This window comes from Protopterus annectens, chromosome 12.part0 (assembly GCF_019279795.1).
Source record: "Protopterus annectens isolate FY-2018-M chromosome 12.part0, PAN1.0, whole genome shotgun sequence".
In the NCBI taxonomy this organism is placed as follows: domain Eukaryota; kingdom Metazoa; phylum Chordata; order Ceratodontiformes; family Protopteridae; genus Protopterus; species Protopterus annectens.
In genome coordinates this window covers 12,719,224-12,737,933 of record NC_056746.1, presented here as the reverse complement: position 1 = coordinate 12,737,933, position 18,710 = coordinate 12,719,224, and the positions used below count along the sequence as shown (strand labels likewise).

The 18,710-nt window shown below is 41.3% G+C and overlaps 1 protein-coding gene across 1 annotated transcript in view; it reads left to right on the top strand.

Moving 5' to 3' along the window:
* Positions 1-18,710, top strand: part of ROGDI (rogdi atypical leucine zipper) — a 309,957-nt gene that overhangs the window by 69,626 nt on the left and 221,621 nt on the right. Inside the window, exon 3 of the mRNA XM_044089055.1 lies at positions 5,646-5,728. Within this exon, the coding sequence (XP_043944990.1) occupies positions 5,646-5,728 (83 nt within the window). The remainder of the gene's footprint in view (positions 1-5,645; positions 5,729-18,710) is intronic.

Sequence of the window (18,710 nt, the reverse complement as noted above, 5' to 3'; positions counted from 1 at the left end):
CATTGCCCCTGTTTTTTTTTTTTTTTCCTTTATTTCTCCTTGTTTAGTTTTAAGAAATGTAGGCACTGCAGTGTAAAAAGAAGTTAGGTCAAAAGAGCATGATACAAGTAAAATTGAAATGCTTTTTCTTACTCTTGCATAAGGGAGTGACTAGATTATGGCCTTGGCTTAATTTAGCAATAGGGTTTGAGGGGAAGCAAGTAAATAAAAAAGAACACTAAATATAAGTTTTCCTTTAGCAAATGCCTCTAGTAGAGGCAATGGTGCATCTGATTATCATGTCTGTATTCTGTTTTTATTGCCCCTTCTCAGATTACTTATTTCAATGGTTAGGAGTTTTCTGAAAGCATTCAAGTATTTTCTAATCTGGGTGAGAAGTAAAGATGAGACAAAGCAGGCAACACTTGGGTTAACCTATAAGAAAGGTTATGCATGTTGGCTCTTCTACCAAGTCTCAGTATGTCAGCCTGGGACAGTTGTTCCTATTAGATGGGTTAAACTGCAATATTTGAATATATACATAGTTTTGTATGTTAGTATTAAGTTAATAGGCTTTAGGGGTGTCCTGAGGGTGTTTTTTTTTTCTTTTAAGGGTTTCCAGTAAAACAAGGTTTGTGTGATGTGACATAGGTTCAAATGGTTATGACAGGAAACAACTGTACAAAAGATTAACCTGCCAGTGTATGTTTGTAACACAAAAGCTGAAACTAGACATTAAAAAAAGCTGTTACACATAACAGGTGGGAATATTAATTTAACATAATGACAGTGCTTTCTATATTGTCTGTAAAAGAGTAGTACATTAATGTGGAGTGCAAATAGCTATGCTATAGGAGATCCATTTGGAAAGAACTGAGCATATGAATTTAATAAAGAGATGATTTCTAGATAGTTATTTGGTATGTCTGGGACCGAGGAAAAGGAGAATACTTGTATTAATTGTAAGTATAGCTGCAATAGCGATAGAGGGGAAAAAGATAACAGTAGATTTGTACTACAAGGGGACTACAAGGGGGCTACTGGTAAGGGAGGAGAATTACACTGGCGTGTATTTGTATCCCACCTAAAACTACTGTAATGGAGCTTGAGAAAATTCTGGGAGAAATAATCCTCTTTCAGCAGGGAATATTACTTGTAGGTAGGAACTGGAATTTGATTTGCAGCAGTGAGGATGTATCTGGGGGCCCAGAATGGAAATATGACAAAAGATGGTGGATTTGTGAAGAAATTTATGAAAATATTTAGCATGGAAGATGTGAATTCATTAGCAGTAGTTCGGAGTGAATATACGTCATATTCTCCAAGGTACAAAAACTGGGTTAGGTTAGACAGAATTTGTATTTCACAGGAACATGTACATTTGATTGAATGTTTTAATATGCATCCAGGAAGTATTTCAGATCACTTGCCAATAATAACTAAAATAAAAATGAGACCCTGGCTTTTTCCTCCCTATCTCTTGAGAGGAATTTAAAGAATGTGTAGTAGAAATTATTCAGGAGTTATTATGGAAGATAGAAGTTTCTTCTGAACATATAGCTAGGGAATGGGATAAATGTTAAAGTGGAGTTTAAAAATAGGGTGGAAATGAGAATGATGGTTAAGAAGTAAACAGAGTTATTTCAAGAGATTGACAAAGGTTAAATGTTGCAGAATAGGAAATCTTACAGAACAAGAGGAACAATTGCAGAATGCTAAACCAAAAATGAGGTAGTAGTTTAGTAATATGCCTGAGTTTAGAAAGACTGCACAGCACTAAAACCTTTAGCATGACTCTGGCAACAAAGTAGAAAGGGTTGTCGTCAAGCTTAGGGAGCCTTTAACAAGGAAGATGACCAAAGATCTTGTAGAGCTACTAGAAATATTTTGGAAATTGTATGAAAATCTGAATAAAGCAGATAATTATGCAAGTCAAGAAAATGCACAAATGGAAATGTTTATAGAAAGGTTAAATATGTTAAGGTTAGAGGAAGATGAGGCTCTTACTAACAGGATAGGAGGAGATATAAACATGGGGATGTATAACCAATCTACAGGAAAGCCCTCGGGAGTAGATGGTGTTCCTGTGTAAGTTTGGAAGCTAGGAGGAAAAGAATGGTAATGATCTGGAAGGTTTTGTGTAACTGTATTTTAAGAGGATTAGAAGCACCAACATCCTTGAAGAAAGCAATGGCGGCTGTAATACCTAAAGATGGTAAAGTCCCATCCGATCCAGCAGCTTCATATAGGCCTGTTTCAATACTAAATCACGAATATAGTGTTTGACTATAATGGTTAAAAGAATAGCCAAAGTGATATCACAGCTGGTATGTGGAAGGGATGCATTCATTTGACAACATTAATAGCAGAATGATCCAAGTGGAAGCAGAATGTAAGAAAATGCCATTGTTGGTGGGCTTTATGCCAAGGAAGTATTCAACAGAATAAATTGGGATTTTCTGAGCAGGGCAGTGGAAACCATTGCATTCCCTGATCAAGTTATAAGGTGGATTAGAAGGATGTCTGGGATTGGAGGTGAATATTTAAAGTGGGTGGTTCCTCTCTGATAAATTTTGATTTGAGCAGACGAACCAGGTAGGGGTGTTCTCTTTCCCCCTTGTTTGCGTTGTATTTAGAACCATTGGCAGAGAAAGTAAGGGACTCAGAAATTCAAGGATATAATTGGTATGGTAGTCAAAAGCGGTCTGCATTTGCAGGTATTATTTTATGCCCAATAAAAACAGAAAAGGACATTTCAGTGCTGTAGAACATTTTGCGACCGTTTTCAAGTCTTTTCTAGATAGAAAATTAATAAAGATAAAACAAAGGCAATAGTTATAAACAATGTACCCATGCACACATTGGTTCAACAATACCCATGTTTATGGGGACACGATAAAATGAAGTACTTGGGAGTATAGATTAAAAAGGATTCTGTTGTGGCAGCTAGGATATGTGGGAAGAAGCTAGACAGTAATACAAAAGCTGAGAATTTGGAAGCTCTCTGCTGTGGATATGGATAACAAGATAATCATAGTCCATGTTTGTAGTCCCTTGAGTTTTATGTGCAGTTCAGGCATATTTTTATCAACCAGAAGAGAAGTTGTGGATAACAATTAAATAGAGATAAAGAATTTTATCTGGGAGGGGAAGACAGCAAGTGTCAAATGGGATAAGTTGATCCTTCCAGTAGAACAAGGTGGTTTGAAATTACCTGATTTGAAGGGGTATTTTCAGAACTACATAGTTAAGGCTCCTATACATAACAGACAGAATGCTATAACTCAGTGGAAAGGGATGATGACAAAACAGGGGGTGGGGGTGGGGGAGTTCAAGATAAAAGGAGAGACTAGGCTTTTGGATGCAGATCCTTAAGCAGAATAACAGTAACCTCACAGAATATTCTACTCGTAAACTAGCAGAAAGTATTCTAAGAAATAACCCAGCACGAGAATGGAGAAAGGAGATTCTGCCTATAGGAATGACTGCAAGTAGGGTACCAGAAATAGGCAAGAGGGGCTTGAATTTACTGGAGAAAACTGTCAAAGGAACCAAAGTATTGGGAGCAAATAATTTAGTGAGGGAAAAGTAACCGAATGGGAAGAGGCTAAGAATATATTTAGGGAGGCAATCTCTAACCTGCAGTCCAAGGCTTGATATCAGAGTGAAGGCAAAGGGAAAGCGAGAGGATCCTAAGTGAAAGACCAGCGCTGGTAGAATTTTTAGTAGAATCTAAGAGATGTATTAAAAAGGGATAATTAGTAGAGCATATAAAATATTGCATGATAATTGTAAAGAAACAGTGGGAATATATATGCTTTCAAATATGCAACAAAGTGTAGAAAATTTAGGATCTTTGCCTGGACGTGTTTCCATAGGTATTTTTATACCCCATGTAGGCTCCAAAGTATTTTCCTCGGGTAGATAAGAAATGTTGGAGGTGTGATGGGGAAGAAAGTGGTAATCGGAAACGTTTTTTTTTTGTGGGAGTGTAATGAGTTTGCAGGCTGCCCTATACACTGGCCTGGACTAAATGACAGCATGTCTATAGCCAGTATTTTAAAATTGAAAGCCCTGAGTAGATGGAATTATTTATAGTAGTTCATTTTTAGTGAGAATTTCATATGTATGTAAATAGTATGAAGGATATGAAGTCTGAAACTGAAACGTCTCTCATTATCTAGTGATTTCAAGTTGGGGAGGAATAACGTCAGGGACCAAGTGTAAAATATGTCTTGTTCTATAGTTAAAGTTGCTAGAATAATCTTTTGCACTAGTACACATTTTTCTGAAGGACATGAAGTCTGAAACGCATAGCGGCTTCAAGTTAGAGAAGTCACAGCAAGGAAAAGGTTTAAACTATTGCTGTTTATAACCATAGAAAGTTAGTAGAAAAATGTGTTTTGTGATAGCATGCATTCTCTGAAGGATTATCAAGTCAAACTTCATATGTATGTAAATAGTATGAATATACATTTTTTTTTGTTTGTTTTTTAAAATACTTCATAGCTTTTAATGTCAGGGTTTTATTTTACTATTCATGCACATTTACATGTTTACATTTTTCTTAATGTATATGTTTTTAAATCACATTTTTTTATATGTAAGTAAGACACTGCTTTTAAATAGTCAGGAAGTGATGTCATGCTTAGTATTTAACCAGGCAGTCCTTTTTTTTTTTTTTTTTTTTTTTTTGTAATTGAAGTTCCTTGTCAATGTGTTTTTGGAACGAAAGCGCTTACTTGCAGTTTGAAAAATAAATCCAGCACCTGTTTGGGCTTGAGCTTTGTTTGTGTACTTCTTGGTTTCGTTTGGTTTTGTGGATTTGCTCGGTCAGAAGTACTGGATGAGCGAATTGGTATAACTAAGGTAATGATTTTTTGAGCTATGTTACAGAATTGGAATTGCATAGACATAGTAAGGCTCTGAGTCTAATTATGGTGGCTGCCTAAAAACAATTACTAGAAAATGGAAACCAAAGTCTAAACCAACTGTACTAGTAGTAGTGAACATAGTAACAGATAAAATTACTGGATTTGGGATCTTTAGAAAAGGGTAGGAGCAAATTACATAGGAAAAATGGGAATTGTGGGAACAGTATATGCAGAATAATTTTTGGAGGAATGAGATTTAAAAGAAGGCAGAATTTGAATGAGCTATGTAATATTTGACTGACAATGACCAGATTGCTTATAAGTGATGTATAATGTTTGCAACTAAAAATGTCAATATGGTTTGTTTTTGTTTATATTAATGTACAATTGCCTATGTCGTAAGTGATAATTTAATAAAGATGCTTCTTGTTTAAAAAAGTGTAAATGGAGCACTGCACAGATGTTCTTACAAATTATATGTATGATAACATTGTGAGATGTAGTCTACAGAAGCTATTCATTATATTAATGACACAAAGTCCAGTGTACTTTTTTAATATACAGACAACCCTTGTACACTAGAGTTGCTAATTTTAGTCCTTACCTGTATCCATGTCTGTTTATCCAGAGTCTGGTAAGTGCCAGTTTGGTAGGATGGACTAGCTCATATGTAATCAGAGAACACAATAGAATTTTTTTAATATGCAAGCAGAGAGATGCTTTAAGACTGTTTATCTATTTTTTATATTTTTAATGCACGAGAATCTTGTTAAACATCTTTTTGCTCTATAGGAAGCCTTTCGTCGCTTCAGCTTGCCTTCTGAGGGACCAGAGAACCAAACCAAGCAGGAGAACTTTATTCTCAGCAGCTCCACGTAAGAAAATGTCACAGGTGGCTTTGTATTTTAAGATAATGATCTGTGTCTGCATCTAGTAGAGCTAGATGTATCCAAATATCTGTTACTACATATGTACCAGCTATGCATTCGACTTGATCCTTTTGTTCAAGGGTATGAGCTGACTGTTTATCATGGACATTCGCCCTCTGATTATAAATGCTCTGTATGTTTGTGCTTGTGTGTTGTTGTCAGTTCATATGTGGTGTTTGCAGTCCCTAGTGTGTATCTGTTAATAACTGTAACTAGCATAGTATTGTGATGTAAATCTCGAGTGATAATGCATTCTGGAGATTAGTGCTGATTAATAGTTTGCCACTGTAGTTCTAGATCGGTGCTTGCTAAGTATCTTTGTGAATGCCATGTACTAGCACTGCTCTAGGTGTGCATTTCCAAATACCGTTCAAGTTTTTACATCTTAATACCTGCTTGCAAAATCATCTGTCCTTTGTGGTGTGGAGGACAAGTTTGTGATGTGCAATTTGATCTGCATCTAACAGGTTTGGACTTGATCACTGCAGCTGAAACTTGCATTCTTTGCATCTGTGATCAAGCAGGCCTCCGGCAGTTTTAGGTCTCTCTCTTCTTACTGACTACAGTCTTATCCAAAATATAATTTAGTACAGTGCGATATCTGCCAGGTCATGTACATCCACTGTTTGCAGTTACAACTATGAAAATTAATGAATAATACCTGCATTTATAATAGGTTTTGGTGAACGATAAGTGCACAGTTCTTGTGGTGATAGTATCCACGTGGTGATCAGAAACTTCACTTTGTGTGTGTGTGGTCTGATGGTGACACATTCCTGAAGTAATTTGAACCATAAAAGAATGTTTTATCTAAGTGTATTGTTTAAAGTCTGCAATCCTTGTCGATGGCCATTTGCTGGACATAATGAATCAGAAGTTAATTCTTTAAGACAACTTGTTTGCTTGACAACCTAAAACTTGAGTGGCTGTGTGATTTGGATCTTTTTAAAAGGGGTGTTAAAAAAAATGGTATGATTCTAACAGTAATACACAGGTATTCAAACTTCTTACTAGGTGTCTTACCATTTTACAGGTATGATTCTAGCAGTAATACACACAGGTTTTAAACTTCTTACTAGGTGCCTTAAACTGCTGTACCTGGTTAACTCTGTCCTGGACATCAGGAAGTTAATTAATCCTTGTTTCCTGAGGCCTTTTAAACCACTTGCTTCTTGCAAGGTTTCCTTTCAAATCTTTGTATGATTTGACTTTCAGCTAGTGCCAAGGATTAAGGCTTTGCACTCTTAATAAGATGCTTCCTGCAGTGAAGGATGCAGGGTATGATTCCTTGTGCCTCCATTTGCTTTTGAGCAAGTCATTTAACCAGACAGTACTCCCAGGTACCTCTGAAAGGAGAAAGTTGTGTCCAGTCAGCAAATGGATATAGACCATGTGAGGTCGAAAACTCTATTCATTAGACAACTAGCTGCACACTGGTCTTGGTAGCAAAAGTGTATTTGATACTGAACTTGTATTATAAAATTGTTTTATTTGCCAAATAGGTTTTATGGTCAAAGAGTTATATTTCTGTAGCCGTGTAGGATGAATAAAAACATCCCGCTCACCAGGCTGAACAAGGTCACTGTGAGCCGTCTGTCGAGCGCTAGGATCCGCCACAACTCAAGCACTCGGGTCACTCCAAGGCAAGTGAAAATATGACTCATTGTCCATGCTGGTGTGAATGACCTGAGACGTACCTCCCTGGACTACATGAAAAGAGACAGAGGAGCTCTCTGAGCATGTAGCCCAGGCCGGTATGACCCTGACCTTGAGTAGCATCTTACCCTCACCAGGAATGATGCCAGTGTATGAAGACAAGATGATTAATTTCAACAACTGGCTTACGTATTGGTGTCATTCAAAGAGGATCCAATGCCTGTCAGCCTGAGATGACATGCTCGACAAGCCATGATGCTTCGCTAGGGACGGCTTGCACCTGTCACCCCTGGGCTTTCGGATATTGGCAAAGGCTGTTGCCACCCCCATAGTGCCTTTTTTAGGCAAGGCTCAAAAGACAAACCCACCTCCATAGGTATCACAAGGGATAAGAAACTGAGTAATGCTACTCAACGCCAGAAGTCTAAACCTCAAGATGCACGCACTCAAAACTCTCCTTGGCATGAAGAACATCGATGTCTGTGTAGTAACAGAAACCTGGTTCAAGGCTCCCGAGAGCACCCCAGCACTACCAGGATACCCACAGCTCCAGGTTGGTGGCACAGCACTAAGCATCCGAGACTATCCATGTGCAACTAACAGTGGGTAAAACTGCTTTCCAGTTTATAGCCTGCTACAGACCACCCTCCCAAACCCAGAAACCCCACTCAGCCTTCCTGAGAACACTGGAAAATATGAAGGTCTCTCCAAACACCATTATATTGGGCGACTTCAACTACCCAAGCATAGACTGGGAGCATTACTCTAGCCCCAACACCCTAGCCCAAAGGTTCCTAGAATTTATAAACTCAAATGCTATGAAACAACTTGTTACCACTCCCACAAGAGGGGAAAACATACTGGACCTGATCATCACCAACATGGGGGCTCTATGCTCCAGACCAGAAGTGTATCCCTCACTGGTAAGATCAGAACATAAACTAATCTCACTGGATATTCACATCCCGACCCCACCCCCTGCCCAGAAAACCACAGTGAAAAACTTCTCTAAAGCAAATTTCACACTCCTCAAAACTGAGATGGAATCCTTCAAAGCACCCGGGCCTGTGGAAAATACGGCCCAGACCGCAGAATCCTGTATAAACGCATTCTATGAACACCTTCAGGAATGCATGGATCATGCAATCCCAAATAAAACCAAGACCCAATCCTCCAAAGGCAGGCGTCCTGTCTGGGGGACCCCAGCCATAAACAAACTATACAATGGAAGGAGGAAGCTACTACATGATGGAGCAAAATCCCAAAAAGGGAAGGCATCTCTGATCAGTATTAGCAAAAAACTATGGGCACTCATAAAATCGTCTAAGGCCAGCTTCGAGAGAAAAATTGCACAGGACACTAAGGATAATCACCAAGGCTTTCTTTAGTTATGTTAGGAACCTGGGTGGGAATTCCCAGATATGCTCAATTAGTCCAAAATGACAAATAATACACCGAACCCACAGACCTTGCCAACATCCTGGCTGACAGGTTCAGTGCAAACTCCCCCCCCCCCACCAAAAGGGCAAATATCTATCCCAGCAGAGTGCTGCCCCCCCTGACATCTCTCAGATGCTCAGGTAAGAGCCGCCCTCTCCAAAGTATAAAACACAGCATCAATGGGACCAGACGGTGTCCTGGGCTGCGTCCTACATGAACTCCAAGAAGAGCTAAACCCAAACCTAAAACTACTGTTCATTCTCAGCCTTACTTCAGGATATGTACCCAAAGAGTGGCGTACAGCAACAGTGGTCCTTCTCCATAAAGGTGGTGCCTCAACGGATCCTGGAAACTATCGCCCCATAAGCCTGACTAGCTTGGTCTGCAACGCTATGAAAAGGATCATCATGGACCTCATAAATAAAGATATTGGGGACCTACAGACACTGGATCCTACCCAGTTCGGCTTTAAGGGCAGATCCTGCCTCTTAAACCTGGTCGATTTCTTTGAAACAGTCACCAAGGCCATTGATGAGGGGAAGGTGGTCCACACAGCCTACCTGGACAACGCAAAAGCCTTAGATACAATACCCCACTCGGGCATTATAGATAAGCTCACCAGCTTAAATATAAATCACTGTGTCACTAGATGGGTTGCAAACTGGCTCAAGGACAGAACCCACATGGTTAGAATTGCTGGAGCCATGTCAGACTCAACCAATTACAAGTGGCATCCCACAAGGCTCCGTCCTGGGACCGCTCTTGTTCGGTATATATTTCTCGGAGGTACAGGCCAACACTGAAGGACTTTTGCTGACCAAGTTTGCAGATGACTGCAAACTAGGCACCATAATCAACTCTCCAGCCGACACAAGCATCCTACAAAAGGGCCTCAAACACACAACTGGTGCCAGAGCCATGGCCTCAAGCTAAATGCCAAAAAGTGTATAGTCATCCCCTTTGGCAAAAACAAGTGCCCACAAATTACCACATAGGTGGTAATCCATTAAGTACAGAAGTAATTAGGGACCTGGGGACCCAAGTTGATAGCAATCTCATTTGAAAACCACATGGCCAAAGTGGTTAGAAAAACATTTTATATAGCCCACCTAATCATGAAGGGATTCGCATCTAGATCAGGGGAGGTCATCGTGCCTCTTTACTCATCCCTCATCAGGCCCATAATTGAGTACAATGCCCCTTTTGGGATGTACCTTACCAGACACCTGCAGCAACTGGAAAGACCCCAAAAGTACCTCACCAAGAGGATCAAAGGGCTCAAACAGATGCCATATGCTGCCCGGTTAAAGAAACTCCAGCTCTACTCAGTGGCATACCGCCTGCTCAGAGGCAATCTGTGCCTAACGTATAAAGCCATGTCCAACCCAGAATTAATGGACATGCTGCACCTCAGAAAATCCAAATCCCATCGAGCTCTGGCCGAGAGACTTGAACCTCAGCACTGAAATAAATAGGACATGCTGGAGGGACAGATTCATAACCCAGAGGCTCCCTTCACTCTGGAATAAAATCCCAGTCCAGGTTAGGCAGAGTCCCTCTGACTCTCTTCAAGAGGAATCTTGATGAGTGGATGGGAGATCATAGGTTTACCCCGGGTATCACTTCTGTGTCACTGTTAGACAGAGGCACAGTATACTAACCTCTAAAAAGGGCATAGCAAAATTAATTTAAAATGGGTGGCGAAAGCCAAACACACTCTGGCTAGGCTTATAAATGCCCTAGGGCAGATAGCCTAGTATGAACCTATGAACAAATTGCTTATCTTGTGCTTTCCAGTGATATGCGACAAGACCGAGTGGCAAACTTCTGCTTTGTGATATTGACAGTAAATGCAAGTTATATGTGCAATATTTCAAAGCAGCAGTATTAATCCATAAAATGTGCATCTCATATGGCCGCTGTCAGTGGCAAAATGGTTTGTCATAATGCTATGTACAAGGTAGCATCATTTGTTTGCCTTTAGGCCACACAGCTCTTACAGTAGTAATGTGGATAAGAAAGTAATCACTAATGTTTATATAACGAGTTAATTAAAGAAACACTTGTACTTTTGTAGGCACCCGTATAGCACATTTAATGTCAGCTTTTTACTGACAGCCCTAACATGACACCATCTCACTTGTTTCTGCATTATTAGTGTAAATTTACATATCCTATTCATAACTGTGCAAACCCTCCTTAACTAAAGTCCTGTATATCACACACTGTTTTATGCATTCACAGCAGACTGTCAGCATTTAGATAAAATCAGGCATGAGGAACTAAGATGCTATCCGTTTGTGAAATATTAGTCTCAATATTGGAATGTTATTAATGTTAAACAGGTTTCCTGACAGAAGTACACACACCTACCTATGCAGGGGTCCTGAACAAAAACTTACCTGAGCAACAGACTCCCAAAACACACACACATTCCACACACAACACCAATCGCATCATACCCAGTAGTCCACACACGTGTCTCACAAACACAGCCCTTAAGGCATAGCAATAAACCAAACATACTAGTCATTGGCGACTCATTAGAGAGAAACACTGATGTCCCCCTCACCAGGCTCAACAAGAAGGTCACGGTCAGCTGTCTGTCAGGTGCTAGAATCTGCCACATCACACACGCACTTAAGTCTCACCACAACAGGTACAAGTGCGACTGTTAATGTCCATGTTGCTGTGAATGACTTGAGACATACCTCCCTAGACTATATGAAGAGAGACATGATTGAGCTCTGAGTATGTGTTCCGGGCAGGTATGACCCTAGCCTTAAGCAGCATCCTGCCTTCACCAAGAATGGTACCACAATACCAACAAAAACTGTTTGACTTCAACAGTTTGCTTAGTTTCTGGTGTCTTTCTAAGGGGATCCAGTATCTGTCTGCCTGGGATGACATAGCTGACGGGCTTCGATGCTTTGGCAGAGGTGGCCTTCACCTGTCATCCCTGGGGTTCTGGAGTTTGGCCAAGGCTCTTGCCTCTCCCATTATGCCTTTTTAAGCTATGTCCCAAAGACAAATCTTCTAACATAAAAAATATCTGTCATAAAGCAAATTGAAGGTCATGCTGCTCAATGCTAGGGGCCTTAATCTGAAAATGCACTCACTGGGGGCTCTCCTCACACTGGAAGATGCCAATGTCTGTAAAGTCGCGGAAACTTGGTTCAAGGCTGTGGAGAGCACCCTTTCCTTACCAGGCTGTACCACATTCCAAACTTTCCGACTCCAAAATGAGGTCGGAAAGGTGGAGGAGTCTATCTTTAAGGATAGGCACACCTCCAGACTGGTTTACCAGCATGACGCACTGGAGTTATTCGAGGTGCAACTGAGAGTTGGCAAGACACCCAAGTTATAGCCAGCTATAGACCCCCTCCATGTCTCAGGACACCCACTCCTCTTATCTGGACCTACTTGACTCCATCGAGGTACCCCCTAACACCCTGATCCTTGGTGACTTCAACTACCCCACCATAGACTGGGTGAACTATTCTGCACTAATGCACTCCCCCATCAATTCCTTGACTTCATCAGTTCTAATGCACTAGTTAGTCTCATCACCCACAAGGGGAGATAACATACTGGACTTGGTTCTCACCAACATGGGCAACTGCTGCACCAGTCACATAGTATGTTCTTTCCTGGTGAGATCAAATCATCTGTCTGTCTCATTCAAAGTTTTTATCCCACCTAATCCCTCCCCAGCCATAACCAAGCTAAAAAAAACTTCAACCTCCTAAGGGAGGGTTTTGGCAGCTTCACACGACTACCCCCCCCCCCCCCTCAGATGATACAGACAGCTATGCTGAACAGTGCACCAGTGCAGTATACAAGCACCTGTACAACTGCATGGACTCAGCTATACCAAACAGAAGTTTAACATGCTCCTCAAGGAAACACAAACTGTCTGGACATCCTGTATCAACAGGCTTTACAACAAAAGGAAAACTGTTGTCCAAGGGTAAAAAGGAAGAAATTCCAAATCGGAACAAATTGGATCACTAGTGAAAACCTCCAAAGCCAGTTATGAGTTGAAACTAGCCTCCAAACAAAGGGAAGCCACAAGTCCTTCAGCTATGTTTGGAACATCCGTGGCAAAGCCAAAGTTTGTTGTGAGCTAGTACTTAATGATACCTCTTGCACTGATCCTGATGACTTGGCCACCCTGCTAGCTGATAGGTTCAGTGCAAACATCACCCCCTTATCACCCCCAAAGGCCCAGTTGACAACCCTGATACTTGTCCCACACCTCACATCTCCATAGATTGTGTTAAAGGCCCCTAATCAAGGCAAAGAACACAGCCTCCATGGGACCTGATAGTATCCCAGGCTGCATTCTGCACCATCTCCAGCGAGAACTAGCTTTGCCATTAAGCACCCTTTTCAACCACAGCCTAATTGCAGGCCTCATTTCAGAGTGGAGAACTGCCGTTATCCCCTTGCACAAAGGTGGTGCTGCTACTAACCTGGGAAACTATCATCCTGTTAGCTTAAAGTCTGATCTGTAAAGCAATGGAGCGTATTATGGATCTTATGAACAAGGACATAGGCAATCTCCAAGCACTCCCCCCAACCCAGTTCGGATTAGTCAGGGGCAGATCTTGCCTGTTGAACCTAGTTGACTTTTTAGAGACTGTCAGCAAGGCCCTGGATGAGGGAAAGTCAGTACATACAGCTTACTTTGACCTGGCCAAGGCCTTTGACACTACCCCCCACTCTGGCATCATCAGAAAGCTAACTCATCTTGGTGTTAATCACCATCTAGTCAGATTAGTGGCCTTCTGGCTTACAGGACCCACAATGACAAAATAGGCACCACCACTTCTGACAGCAGATCTTTCAGTAGTGGTGTCCCCCCAGGGATCGTCCTGGGATCCCTGCTGTTTGGCATCTACTTCTCAGAGGTCCAGGCAAAGACAAAGGGCCTATGGCTGATCAAGTTGTGGATGACTGTAAGTTGGGTGCTGTTATTGACTCCCCAAATGATGTTAACATACTGCAAGAGGGTCTTACAGCTGCAAATAACTGGTGCCAAATTCATGGCCTTAAGTTAAAATCAAATAAATGTATTATCATACCATTCGGCAAAAACACAGCCCTTGCTGATTACCACATAAATGGCAACTCCCCTAATCACACAACCTGTGGTTAGAAACCTGGGTACTCAGGTTGATGACATTCTCACATTCGTCCATGGGGTGGTGATGGTCAGAAAAGCCTTTTACTTGGTTCACCTCATAAGTAAAGAGATTGCATCCAGAAAAAAGGAGGTTATTACCTCTCTGTACTCCCTTATTAGACCGAATTCCCTGTTTGGTATGTTCCTCTCCAAACACCTACACCAACTAGAAAGACCACAGAAATACCTCACAAAGAGAATACATGGCCTCCAACACCTGTCCTATGCGGGCAGGCTTAAATCACTGTCACTCTATTCAATATCTTACAGATTTCTCAGAGGTGATCTGTGTCTTGCCTACAAGGCAATATCGGACCCTGCCCTACTAGAGATGCTCCATATCCGTAAGTCTAACTCCTTGCACATTACCTGCTCGAAAGGCCTAAATCTAATATGCAACATCAACAAAACCTGCTGGAGAGACAGGTTTGTCTCCCAAAGGCTGCCCAGTCTCTGGAATAGAATTTCCTGTACATGTCAAATGGAGTACCTCACTGACCCTCTTCAAGTGCAACCGTGATGAAAGTGCAACCGTGATGAGTGGATGGGAGACCACAAATTTGTCCCAGAGGTTCCACTTTTGTACCTCATTGACAGGGGTGACTGGTGCTGACTGAGGTTTCTTTTTTTGGGCATGTACTCTTGGCTAGGATTGTAAGGGCCCAAGGGCCATTAGGCTAGTAACCTCCTATGATCAGTGTTTGTTCTACCAAAGTGTCTTTAGTGTTTTTTTTTTTTTCTAATACCCCCTGCTTCTATAGGCTCCCTGGCTTGACTGTATTCTAATTTTTTTGTTTATGTAAATATGTAACTTGTTTCGTAATTTTCATAACTTTTAAACAGTCTCATTATCATAGGCTTTGTGCATACCATAGGATTTGTTTTCACTGAGTGCATACAATATTCTGTGTGCAGATTCCACTTTCTTCCTAATCCACAACCTACTTTTCTTTTCGTGAGTCATTACTATCAGTATTTGAATAATACTAATACAGTGCAGTTCAAAGAAAAGTATGCATGTTATTGCAATTTCTGTTTTACAAAGTGTGTTTACTGTTTTCCAAAACTCGCCTTTCGCATAGGTTGCCCAGCACAGCACTCACAATTCTTTTTTGCGCTACTAATGGAAATATGGAACATTTCTTATTTTTTCCTTAACTTACAGCAAACAGTAGCCAACTCTTTTTTTCAAAGAGGGTTAATGCCCTGACTATAGCACCAGTGACCAGAGTTTGATTAACAGCCCATAGGTGCTTGCCGGGAGGATGGAAGTGAGTGGCCATTGCTAGCTCCCCTATTGTGGGGGTGGGAGGAAGGAGTTTCTAGCGTGCTTCATGGGTGACACCTAGTAGGAGCAGTAGATATCACATCGAGGGGACCCTGAACATGTCCACACTGTCCAGTTGCATTCACACTGTGTTAGCCAAGTTGGGACTTTGTGGAGCCATGCTTTATGCTTTCAGTCTGAAGACTGCAGAATCAGAGCTCTGAAGAGTTGCTGAGGAAAGCCAGGATGCTTCCACATCAAGAGTGCAGGCTGGCCTACTCCTTACTACTAACTGTAGATTCTTGGGCATGAATGAAAGGAGCCATAGGGCTTTCAAGCTAGTCCAGGAATGGCCTGCTGCTATCCCCCTGAAATGAATGGACTGCTATGGGTGCAGGAATAGGTAAAAAACCCATAAGATGAGGTCCTGGGAGAGAGAAAAAAAACTTTCTGCAAATACTCTTGAGTAGCTGAAATGATTTCTCTCTACATGCCTGCTAACTCGTGTCAGCTCGCCCCCTTGCTGCATTGTTTAGTAGTGCACAGATTATGAATGCTTCCAATATTAATAACCTGCACCTCAAGCAGGCATATCTATTGATGGATTTAGCTTTCCCAATTTCTACAACTTTTGTTTTAACACCCTCTCATGCATATGATCCCCTTCCATGTCAATATCGCACCCCTTTCTGTATTCTTAACGCAAGTCATAATTTGTATGTAAATGCTGAGTAGTCTTGTTAGTTCCACAGTGATTGTTTCACTTTGTACGCCTACCAGGTCATGTTGGGTTGCAGATCACATCTTGCTCACTAGAGCATAACCTAGTATTCATGACACAGCAGTCTTGATATTAGAATGTTGACATAACTGCTTTAGGTATAAGTTAATCATCATCTTTTTTTCGGCTGTTCCCGTTAGATGATCCGCTGTAGTGACCCCTGTTTCCATTTCTTCCCGTCCTCTGCATCTTGCTGTGTCACACCAACCACCTGCATGTCCTCTCACCACATCCATAAATCTGATCTTAGGCCTTCCTCTTTTCCTGTTACCTGGTAGCTTCATCCTTGGCATCTTTTTCCCAATATACTCAGCATCCCACCTCGGCACATGTCCAAACCAATGTAATCTTGCCTCTCTGGCTTTGTCTCCAAACCTTCCAACTTGGGCTGACCCTCTAATGTACTTTTTCCTAATCCTGTCCACCCTCATCACACCCAGTGCAAATCTTAACATCTTTAACTCTGCCACATCCAGCTCTATCTCCTGCCTTTTTGTCAATGCCACTGTCTCCATCACGTATAACATAGCTGGTCTCACTACCCTCTTGTAGACCTTCCCTTTCACTCTTACTGGTACTCGTCTGTCACAAATCACTCCTGACACTCTTCTTCACCCACTCCATCCTGCCTGTACTCTCCTTCACCTCTCTTCCACACTCACCATTACTCTGAACTATTGAGCCCACGTATTTAAACTCATCCACCTTCACCACCTCTACTTGCATCCTCACCATTCCTCTATCCTCCCTCTCATTCACACACACATTCTGTCTTAGTCCTGCTGACCTTCATTCCTCTTCTCTAGAGTATACCTTCATCTCTCCAGGGTCTCCTCCACCTGTCCCCTACCCCTCACTACAGATCACAGTGTCCTCTGCAAATGAGAGATTAATCTCGACATCCATGTCGAGAGTGCATAATTTAGGGTTATGATTGTTAACCAGATCATAATTCTTTGTAGATCATGGGGCTTTATCTGCTCCATGCACTACTAGTTACAATTCATTTCACTTTTATATTTATCTCATGTTTTTAAACTATCCATATTTTTGTAGAATGCCCACATTTTTGCCTCATTTGTTTGATCTTTTCCTCATGAAATCCATGGCTTTAGGACAAATCATGCATTATTGAAGTTAGTGAATAGTGATGTACATCTGAGTTTGAGTTCATCACTTGCAGTTTCTCTGAAGGATAACACACATCCTGTTATTCTGGCTACTTAAGTTTTGTAAGGAAGAGACACCTTATTTCCAAACGGGCAGTACCAAGTCTTTTATTCTGCCTCTGCCATTTGCTGGTCAGTACTGACAAATTTTAGTGTAGTACTAGACCTGGACTTAAATGTAGCATGGGGTGCTTAACATTTGTTATGGTCTAATCTTGGTGCCACTCTAGTGATTTTAACTGATCTTAATTTTTTTCCAAATATCCGAGCTCCACGCACTACAAATGTATCTAAAATAATTAATTATTTTTGTAACTGCTCTGAAACACTGTTCCTGAAGTATTGCATATTCCACGTTGACTGTTTCACTGGCAGCTTTCATATGCCCTGTGACCCACCACTGGACCAGTAATCAAGGAGCCTCAGTCCTCAACTGGCAACCGTGGGGGATGCTCACTGGGAGGATAACAGGTACACGCACAGTATTTCCAGATGCACCTCTCTGCATCAAGTGCAGTTTCCCCTAAGAGCACACAGACCACAGTTGGTCTGGGGCTGGTTTCTCCCTCTTTCTCCATATCCCCAATAAGACTCCCCACTGCCACAGCTACAGAGTTGAGATCTCAGCTGAGTGACCAAGTCAAGACCTCCACACCCTCTCTGTCCAACCAGTACTGCCTGTCCCTGCGTAAGTAGCTGGGACACGCACTTTGAGATTTGATTTTAAACACACAGACACACACACACACACACACACACACACACACACACACACACACACACACACACCTGGGAGAAGCTGGCACAGGTTTACTAGCTATGCCCCTTCTGTAGTTTTCACTGCTACCAGTCACTCATTATCCGCAACCTTAAGGCCCTTAAAGTGTGTCCAATCTTACTGTGTAATAATAATATAAATTGTAGTTTGACCAAGAGCAAGGCTATTGGGAGTGCCCCACATGGTGTCACCAAATAAATATGCAAGCATCTCAACTTGAATATCTCTACACCCACAATGAAAGGTTTAAATATATTTAATAATAAGTAATAAAAGAACAAGACAATACTGAATATATATTCACAGTGACATCAGAGTTCAAAACCAGAGGAAATATTTAAAATAGCATTGTAGTATAGGTTCACACAAATAAACGTCTAAGGTAAGCTTTACTATATTCCTGACTGTATCTAAGAGAGTTGTACTGTTCCCTAGAAACATACTTCACTAGAGCAAGGCAGATGTGGTGACTGGATCTTTTAGTTGTTGTTGGGTCCAAGACAAAATGCAGAATGCTATGTCTCACTAACAAACTTCTCAAAATAATCTCAAATATTACTGCTGGGATAGCTTGCAGGATGACATCACTTCTTGTCATCTGACTTTTAGTTCCCAGGCCAAAACCCCCATTGCTAGAAGCTGGCAACAT